Source organism: Penaeus chinensis, chromosome 27, assembly GCF_019202785.1.
Source record: "Penaeus chinensis breed Huanghai No. 1 chromosome 27, ASM1920278v2, whole genome shotgun sequence".
Classification (NCBI taxonomy): Eukaryota; Metazoa; Arthropoda; class Malacostraca; order Decapoda; family Penaeidae; genus Penaeus; species Penaeus chinensis.
In genome coordinates, this window is record NC_061845.1 from 24,853,235 (window position 1) to 24,863,234 (window position 10,000).

At 50.2% G+C, this 10,000-nt stretch overlaps 1 protein-coding gene across 1 annotated transcript in view; it reads left to right on the plus strand.

Annotated features, from left to right (window-relative positions):
- Nucleotides 1-10,000, plus strand: part of LOC125039347 — a 49,869-nt gene that overhangs the window by 19,130 nt on the left and 20,739 nt on the right. Inside the window, exon 2 of the mRNA XM_047633186.1 lies at nt 5,116-5,218. Within this exon, the coding sequence (XP_047489142.1) occupies nt 5,116-5,218 (103 nt within the window). The remainder of the gene's footprint in view (nt 1-5,115; nt 5,219-10,000) is intronic.

Sequence of the window (10,000 nt, forward strand, 5' to 3'; positions counted from 1 at the left end):
TTCTCTTGCTTTGCTCTCTGGCTCGTTAGTTCCTCTCTTTCTCTTTGCTTTGCTCTCTTTCTCTTTCTTTCTCTCTTTCTCCTTTGCTTTCTCTCTTTATCCGGGTCTTTCTCTCTTTCTTCTTTCTTTCTCCTCTTGTCTTTCTTTCTCTTCTTTCTCTTGCTTTCTCTCTTCTCATTCGTTTCTCGTCTTTCGCCTTTTCTTCTCTCTTCTGCACTTTCTTTCTCTCTTCCTCTTTCTTTCTCTCATGCTCTTTCTTCTCTCGTTTCTCTTTCTGTCCTCTTTCTCTTTCCGTGCTCTCGTCCTGTCTTCTCTCTTTCGTCTTTCGTTTCCCTTCTTTCTCTTTCTTTCTATTTTCTCTTCTTTCCTCTTCTCTTTCATTTCTCTCTTCGCTCTTTCTCCTTTCTTTGCTGCCTCTTTCTCTCTTTCTCTTTCTTTCTCTGCTTTCTCTTTCTTTCTCTCTTTCTGTCTCTCTTTCTCTTGTTCTTTTTCTCTCTTTCTCCCGTTCTTTCGCTCTACTCTTTCTTTCTTTCTTTTCTCTCTCTCTCTCTCTCTCTCTCTCTCTCTCTCTCTCTCTCTCTCTCTCTTCTTTCTTTCTTCTTTTCTCTTTCTCTTTCTCTTTCTCTTTCTCTATCTCTGTCTCTTTCTGCTCCTCCTCTCTCTCTCTCTCTTTTTACCTTTTATTTGTTTGTATAACATCTTCTCCCTCTTAACTATACCTAAACACCAACCACCTCCAACACCACCCCCATACCGTCCAGTTCAGCCAATATCCAGTCTTCAGCATCCCCAAGTTGCACTTCCTTATATCCTCCTCCCACCCCCGCCTCCTGTCCTACAACACACCTAGCTTTGCCTACCTTCCCTCAATCGCCGGGTCTAGAGCATGCGACGCGTCTCTACCGCCACGCCCTCCCCCCACCGTTCAATAAAAAACCCAAAATGGTGAAAGGTAACTGTTTTCAACTATGACTCAAAGCGGGTGCCAACCAAACCGATCCCAAATAGTTTTCTCGTAATCGTTATTTTACCGTCGTGTCTTACACACTTCCCCGAGGAGAGCAGACTTGGCAGGGACCCACGACCGAATAGTCCAGTGCTCGAGGCGCTGCGTCATCGAGAAAATATGCTCATGACTTCGGAATCTGACTCACCATCGCTGAAATGAAGAAGGTTACGAGGGCCAACCTGGAATACGGAATGGAGAGTGTCGGGAGCAGATAGCGTTAGTGTGTCAATCGATCGACGCAAGGGGGTGAGCGGGGAGATAAAGGAGGAGGTCGAGAGATAATGACGAGTAATCTCCGGGATAAGAGAGTGCCGGAGGAGACGACTGCAATAAAGAGAAGAGCTCTGACGCCGGGGGTGCCTCGTGGTAACTAAAGCGGAGTTTCGGTCGGGAAATCACAGCGGCGGGACCAGGAAGGAAGAAAAAGAGAGGGAAAAGGCTTTTGAATGTCGATTTGTCGATCTTGGCGATGCTGGTGGTGGAAGTAACGTGACTAGTAATAATGATAAACTGTGGGTTTGCATGGTGGAATCAAAGCAAGGAATTCTCAATAATCCGTTTTCGTTTTCTCTCTCATCGAAAAGTAGGGATATATCTTATATCAATTTTGATATAAGATATGCCATCAAGCCAATTATATAAAAATGTTATTTCAATTGCACGGACTCCAGCTTGCCTAGCAACCTGCAGGGAACTTTGATCTCATACGTGCCGCTGTTGGTCTTTCATGAATATCCAATAAATAGATGTTTGCGTCGACTCTTTTCCTCTACATGTGTTTATAATTTCGCGCTCCAAATATAATTAATAAAAAAAAAGAATAATTCTCCCTAAATTGATTTAATCGAGGTTCTCAAAACTCTCTAGCGGATACGTGACGGTTCGTGCGCACGTGGGATTAGGACTGACATTAGGACCTTGATATGAGGGTTATCTTCTTGGCGTCTTCTGTTGTGTTTCGGTTGTGTTTTGCTCTTTATTTCCCAGCCTGTTTGCGCTTGAGAGTCAACGCGAGAGAGTCAACGCGAGAGAGGAGAGGGAGAGGGGAAGGGGAGAGGGTAAGAGGGAGAGGGTAAGAGGGAGAGGGAGAGGGAGAGGGAGAGGAGAGGGGAAGAGGGGGAAAGGGAGAGGTGGGAGAGGGTAAGAGGGAGAGGGAGAGTGGAAGGGGAAGAGGGGGAGGGGAGGGGGAGGGGGAGAGGGGAGAGGGAAGGGGAGAAGAAGACAAAGACAAAGACAAAGACAAAGACAGAGACAGAATGAGGTGGAGGAGGAGGAGGTGGAGGTGGAGGTGGAGGTGGAGGTGGAGGAGGTGGAGGTGGAGGAGGTGGAGGTGGAGGTGGAGGAGGAGGTGGAGGTGGAGGTGGAGGAGGAGGTGGAGGTGGAGGTGGAGGAGGAGGTGGAGGAGGTGAGGAGGAGGTGGAGGAGGAGGTGGAGGATGGAGGTGGAGAGGAGTGGAGGAGGAGGTGGAGAGGTGGAGGAGGAGGTGGAGGAGGAGGAGAGTGTGGAGGCGTAGAGGATGGAGGGATGGGAGGAGGAGGAGGAGGAGTAGGAGTAGGTGGAAAGGAGGAGGAGGTGGAGGGGGAGATGGTGGAGGGGGAAGGTGGGAGGAGGTGGAGGAGGAGGAGGAGAGGAGGAAGCGGAGGAGGATGGAGGTGGAGGAGGAGGAGGGATGGAGAGGAGGTAGAGGAGTGGGAGGTGGAGGTGGAGGTGGAGGTTGGAAGGTGGAGGTGAGGGTGAAGGGAGGAGGAGGATGAGGAGGATGGAGGAGGAGGTCGGGCTGAGTCTTCTTCCGTTCTCTTCTGTCTGCTTCGTCTTCTCCTCCTCAAGTAGCCTCCTCCTTCGTGTAGGTCGGCTGTCTTTCGTTCGGCCTTCTTTCTATCGGTATTCCTGTTCGTAGTCTTGGCTTATTCTTATCTTATTCGTCTTCTTCTTCTTCTTCTTCTTCTTCCTTTCGTCTTCTTCTCTTACTTCTTCTTCTTAATTATTCTTATTCTTATTCTGTCTTCTTCTTCTTCTTCTGTCTTCTTCGCTTCTTCTTCTTCTTCATCTTCTTATTATTATTATTGAGTATTATTATTATTTCTCCGTGCTTCTTAGTTGTATTCGCCTTCGTCTTATTATTCTTTCTTCGTTTCTCTTCTCTTCTGTACTTCTCTTATTATATTATTATTATTATTATTATTATAGTATTATTATTATTATTATAAGACTATGATCATTCTATTCTTTCTTCTATCTTCTTCCCTCCTCCTCATCCTCACCCTACCCCCCCCTCACCACCCCACCTCCCCCCACCACCATGTCCCAATCACCACCACACCCCAAACTAACCACCATACAATAATCACATTAAACAACAACATAAATGCTATCCCCTCATACATAAAATTCAACTGCCAACGCCACCTAGTCACTTCCATTCCATTCATAGAACCTCCCCATGCCCTCTCCATAGCCCTCCGGACCGTCCCTCAATCTCACCATCCTCTCCACGCTCCCCTCAGTGCTCCCCACCGTCCCCTCGCTCCCATTCTCTCTCTCTCACCCTGATCGCGCTTCTCCCGGTGCGTAGCTCTCTGATCGCGCGTCCCCTTTCGATCTTCGCAGCTCTCTCCTTGCTCATCGTCTCTCCCCGTCCTACTCTCTCCCTTGCTCTCTCTCGATCTCCAAGTTCATCGTTCGATCGTCTCTTCCCGTTATCTCGCACTCCCTCCCCCTTTCGCTCACTTTCCGTTCTCTCTCTATCTCGCCTCTTTCTGCTCTATCTCTTCTCCCTTTCTCACTCTATTCTCTCTCCCTGGTTCGTCTCTCAGATCTTTCTCCCTTTCTCTCTCTACTCTATCTCCATTTCTCACCCCCTTGCTCACTCTCTCTATCTCCATTTCTTCTCTCTATCGCTCTCCCTTTCTCTCTCTCCCTCCCTTGCTCTCTCTCTCTCCCTTTCTTCTCTCTCTCTCCCTTTGCTCGCTTCTGCTCCCTTTCTCTCTCTCTCCCTTTCTGTCTCTACACTCTCCTTTCTTTCTCAACCTCTATACCCTTTCTTCTCTTTCTCGACGCCCCTTTCTTTCTCTCTCTCTTTCTTTATTTCTTTCTCACTCCGACTCCGTTCTCGCTAGTCTAGCGCCCTATCCCTGCGCACTGCTCTATGTCTCTGTTCTCGTTCTGGCTCGTCGCATCCCCCTGCCTGGTCGCTCCCGCCGCCCTGAGTGCTCTCTCGCCCTTTCTTTCCGCAACCTCCCTCGGCTGTCTCTCTCTCCCTTTCGCGCTCTCGCTCTCCCTAGTCTTTCTCTCGCTCGTCTCTCCAGCTCGTGTTCTCTCGCCCTCTCTCTCCCTCGCTCTCTCTCTGCCGTCTCTCCCGATCCTCGCGCTCTCTCGCCCCTCGCGCTCCTCTCTCTCTCCCTCTCTCTCTATCTCTCGTCTCTCCCGTCTCTCTCTCTCGACTCCTCTCTATCTCTCTCCCTCTCGCGGCGCTCTCCCCGCTGCTCTCTCCCCGTCCTCTCTCTCTCCCTCTCTCTCGCGCCCTCTCTTCCTCTCTCCCTCTCTCGCTCGGCTCTCTCTCTCTCTCTCTCTCTCTCTCTTCTCTACTCCGTCTCTCTCTCCGCTCGCTCTCTCTCCCTCTCCTCCTCTATCCTCGCCTCTTCCCTCTCCCTCTCCCTCTCCATCTCCCTCTCCCTTCGCCACCTCTCTCTCTCTCTCTCTCCTCCTACTCTCTCTCTCTCTCGGCTCTCTCTCTCTCCCTCACTTTCTCTCTTTCTTCTCCCAAGGCTTAAAAGTAGTATGCCAATATTAGAAACCCATAACCCCCGCCAGATCGAACTTCCCCTAAGCAAACACTGCCTCTACCGACCAAACGGTTTATATAGCAAACTGATCTAAAACGGCATAGCATCTCCCTCTGGGTGCCGATACGTTCAAAGCCCCACTCTACCCGCGTAATACCGATTCTCGTAGCCGTGGAAAAGTCCCACAGCTCTACGCAGGCAATATCCCGACGTCATGATCGACAATGTCATAAAAATGCCTGATACACAAATTTAGTGAACAATAGTCCGATGGTTGCCCTATTAACACACTTAACCAACACGCAAACCTTTCCCATCCCGCAGGAGGTGCAGAAGGAGGCTTACGATGCCAAGTGCCACGATGCCGGGCGCGAGGACTTCCTCAGGCACCTGCCATGCCCCAAGGACGGCCATAGCCCCCTACTATGCCACCCCTTATAACGTGTGCCCAACAATCCAGCTCACTTAACTCTAGATCCCGGACATGCAATAACCCGATGTAGATGTTATGTATCGGTTGTTGCTGGCGAAGAGTGATGTGCTTGTTTTGCTCAATCCTGGAATTTAACTGCCTCGTTTTTTTTTTCTCTCTCTATCCTGCTGGTTCGAATTGGCCAAGGCTGTTTTCTGTCATGCTTATCGATAAGGCGTAATGATAATGAATGTTTCGTTTATCTAAGTGTTTCGTCACGTTGTGTAAAAAGGGGGCAGGTAATGTTTGACGTGCGTGACGGTTGAAAACGGGTAAACAAGCACAGAGGCTGCATCACAACCCTTTTATTCGTGCAGCCACATGTTACTCAGTCATGCCCTTGCGCCTTTCCCCCCCCCCCTTCCCTTTGCTCTGTCCCGTCTCTTTTTTTTCCCTTTTATTGTCGTTCGCTTTCCATGCCTCCTTTCTTTTAAATCCTTTTGTCTTTTCTTTTTCTTTTTCTTTTTCTTTTTCTTTTTCTTTTCTTTTTCTCCCTCCCAAACCTCCCCCTCCCCCTCCCCCTCCCCCTCCCTCTCCCTCCCTCTCTCCCTCCCTCCCTCCCTCCCTCCCTTTCCCCTCCCTCCCTCCCCCTCCCTCTCCCTCTCCCTCCCTCTCTCCCCCCCTCCCTCCCTCACCTCCCCTCCTCCCCCCCCCCTTTCCCGTCCCTCCCTCCTCTCTCCCTCCTCTCTCCCTCCTCTCTCCTCCTCTCTCATCCCCCCCTCTTTCCCTCCTCTTTCCCTCCATCCCTCCACCCTCTCTCCTCCTCCCTGTCCCTCCCTCCCCCCTCTCTCCCTCACTCCCTCCCTCCCTCCCTCCCCCTCCCTCTCTCCCTCCCTCCCCCTCTCTCTCCCCCCTTCCCCCCTCTCCTCTCCTCCTCCCTCCCTCCCTCCCTTCCCTCCCTCCTACCTCCCTCCCTCTCTCTCTTTTCTCTCTCTCAAATCTCCCTCCCTCCCTCCCTCCCTCCCTTTCCCTCCCTCTCTCTCTGTCTCTCTCCCTATCTCCCTCCCTCCCTCCCTCCCTCCCTCCCCCCCTCCCTTCTCTCTCCCCCCCCTCTCCCTCCTTCTCCCTCCTCTCCTCCCCTTATTTCCTCCCCTTCCTCATCCCTCCTACCCCTTCTCTTCCCCCTCCATTTTTCCTTCACCTTCTCCCCCCCCCAAAATTCCCCCCATCCCCCATCACCTTCTCCCCCACCCCATCACCCCCTCGCCCCATCACCTTCCCCCCCAACCCATCTCCCTCCCCCCAAATCCCCCTTTCTCCCCCCCCCCATCTCCCCTCCCCATAAAACCTTCTCCCCCCACCCATCTCCCCTCGCCCCATCACCTTCTCCCCCCCACCCCACTCCCCTCCCCCCATAAACCTTCCACCCCCAAACCCCCATCTCCCCCCGCCCCATCACCTTCTCCCCCCCACCCCATCACTTCTCCACCCCCCCCCATCTCCCCTGCCCCATCACCTTACTCCCCAACTGTCAACACATCGACCGACATTCCCTCATGCAGTCCCATCCACGTCGGTTGCGTGCGTGTGTGCCTCTCCGAAATCGCTACGTCGGCGTGTAAATTGGTCTGCAATTGATGTCCAGTTTGTTATCGCCCATGGGCCATTGCACGCCTCTTTGGAATGCTTTGTTAAAATATTTGTTGGGTGAAAGACCCGCCGATCGCTTTCAGCTCTGCCCTTTCGGGAAAAAAGGGAGAGAGAGAGAGATCTTGGTTGCGTCTAAACCAAACGTGTAATGGCTCTGTGGAAGGATTCATTGTATGCGTGCGAGCATTTTCATTGTGAGTGTGCAAGGGAGTGAGATAAAGGAAGACGGAGAGAGAGGGGAGAGAGGAGAGAGAGGGGAGAGAGAGAGAGAGTGAAGAGAGAGAGAGGAAGAGAGAGAGATAGAAGAGAGAGGAAAAAAAAATTGAGAGAGAGAGAGGAGAATGAGGAGAATTGAGATAGAGAGAAAAGAGGAGATTGAAAAGAGATAAGAGAGAGAATTTAGGAGATTGAGAGAGAAAGAGAGAATAAGGAGACTGAGAGAGAGGGGAAGAATGAGGAGATGAGAGAGAGAATGAGAGAATGGGAGAATGAAGAGAGAGAGAATGAGAGAAATGAGAATGAGAGAGAGAGAGAGAGAGGAGTAGAGAGAGAGAGAAAGAGAGGGAGAGAGAGTGAGAAGAGGGGAGAGAGAGAGAGAGAGAGAGAGAGAGGATAATGGGGGAGGAGACGGAGAGGGAAGAGAAGGGAATGAGAGAGAGGAAAAGGAGAGAGAGGGAAAGAGAGAGAGAAAGAGAGAGAAAAAGAGAGAGAGAAGAGAGAGAGAGAGAGATAGAGAGAGGAAGAGAGGCGAGGAGAGAGAGAAGAGAGAGAGAGAGAGAAAATAGGGAGCCGAGAGGAGAAGGAATAGAGAGCGAGAGCTTGAGCGGAGCTTGACGGGGAGAGGAAGAGCGAGAGAGAGAAGGGATAGAGGGGAGAGCGAGAGAAGAGAGCGAGAGAGAGAGAGGCGAGAGATAGAGAGAGAGACAGAGAGAGAGAGGAGAGAGAGGAGAGCGAGAGGAGAGAGATAGAGCGAGAGAGAGAGAGAGCGAGAGAAGAGGGGAGGGGAGAGAGAGAGAGAGGGGAGAGAGAGAGAGAGAGAGAGAAAGAAGAGAGAGAGGAGAGAGAAGGAAAGGAAGAGGAGAGAGAGAGAAGAAGAGAGAAAAGGAGAGAGAGAGAGAGAAGGAGAGAGAGAGAGGAGAGAGAGAAGGAAGAGAAGAGAGAGAGAAGAAGAGGAGAAGGAGAGAGAAGAAAGAGAGAGGAGAAGAGAGGAGAGAGAGGAGAGAGAGAGAGAGGAGATAGAGAAGAGGAGGAGAGAGAGAAGAAGAAAAGAGAGAGAGGAGAGAGAGAAGAAGAAGAGAGAGAGAGAGAGAGAGAGAGGAGAGAAGAGAGAGATGAAGAGAGAAAGAGAGAAGGAGAAGAGAGAGAGAAGAGAGAGAGAAGAGAGGAGAGAGAAGAGAGAGGAGAGGAGAGAGAGAGAGAAGAAGGAGTGAGAGAGAGAGAAGGGAGTAGAGAGAGAGAGAGGAGAGAGGAGGAGAGAAGAATGAGAAGAGAGGGAGAGAGAGAGAAGAGAGAGAGAGAAAGAGATAGGAGAGAAGAGAAGAGAGAGGAGGAGAAGGAGAGAGGGAGAGAGAGAGAAAGAGAGAGAAGGAGAGAGAAGAGAGAGAGAGAGAGAGAGAGAGAGAGAGAGGAGAGAGAGGAGAGAGGAGGAGAGAGAGAGAGAGAGAAGAGAGAGAGAGAGAGAGGAGAAAAAGAGAAGAGAGAAAAGAAGAGAGAGAGAGAGAAAGAAGAGAGAGAGAAGAGAAGGGAGAGAGAAGGAGAGAGAGAGAGAGAGAGGAGAGAGAGGAGAGAGAAGAGAGAGAGGAGAAGAGAGAGAGAGAGAGGAGATGGAGAGCGAGAAGAGAAAAGAGCGAGAGAGAGAAGGAGATAGAGAGCGAGAGAGAGAAGGGGATAGAGAGCGAGAGAGAAAGAAGGAGATAGAGAGCGAGAGAGAGAGAAGGAGATAGAGAGCGAGAGAGAGAGAAGGAGATAGAGAGCGAGAGAGAGAGAAGGAGATGGAGAGCGAGAGAGAGAGAAGGAGATAGAGAGCGAGAGAGAGAGAAGGAGAGAGAGAGCGAGAGAGAGAGGAGAGATAGAGGAGCGAGAGAGAGAGAAGGGGATAGAGAGGAGAGAGAGAGAAGAGTAGAGAGCAAGAGAGAGAGAAGGAGATAGAGAGAGAGAGAAGGAGATAGAGAGCGAGAGAGAGAGAAGGAGATAGAGCTCGAGAGAGAGTGAGAAGGAGATAGAGCTCGAGAGAGAGAGAGGAGATAGAGATCGAGAGAGGAGAAGGAGATAGAGCGAGAGAGAGAGAGAAGGAGAAAGAGTCGAGAAGAGAGAGGAGCGAGAGAGAGAGAGAAAGAGTCGAGAGAGGAGAGAGGAGTAGAGTCGAGAGAGAGAGAGAAGGAGATGAGTCGCGAGAGAGAGAAGAGATAGAGAGAGAGAGAGAGAGAGAAAGGACAGAGAGAGGACAGAGAGAAAGACAAGAGAGAGAACAGAGAAAAAACGAGAGAGAGACAGAGAGAAAATACAGAGAGGAGGACAGGAAAAGACGGGAGAGAGAGAGACAAAAGAGAAAAGACACAAGAGAGAAGACAGAGAGAAAGACACATAGGAGGAGACAGAGGGAAAGACACAGAGAGAGAGACGAGAAAAAAGACACAGAGAGGGGAGACTGAGAAAAGACACAGAGAGAGAGATAAAGAAAAAGAAAGAAAAGAGAGACTGAGAGAAAGACACAGAGAGAGAGACTGAGAGAAAGCCCCGAGAGAGGACTGAGAAAAAGACACAGAGAGAGAGAGAGAGAAGAAAGTTGGAGAGAAAGAGAGAGAGAGAAAGAAAGAAAGAAAGAAAGAAGAGAGAAAGAAAGAAAGAAAGAAAGAAAGAAGAGAAAGAAGAAGAAAGAAAAAAAGAAAGAAAGAAAGAGAGAAAGAAAGAGAGAAAGAAAGAGAGAAGAAAGAAAGAAAGAAAGAAAGAAAGAAAGGAAAAGAGAAAGAGAAGAAAAAGAGAAAAAAAAGAGAGAAGAGAGAGCGAGAGAGAGAGAGAGAGAAGAGGAGAGAGAAGAGAGAGAGAGAGGAGAGAGAGAGAGAAAGGAGAGAGAGAGAAAGAGAGAGAGAGAAAGGAGAGAGTAAAGAGAGAAAAGAAGAAAAAGGAAGAGAGAAAGAAGGGGAAAGA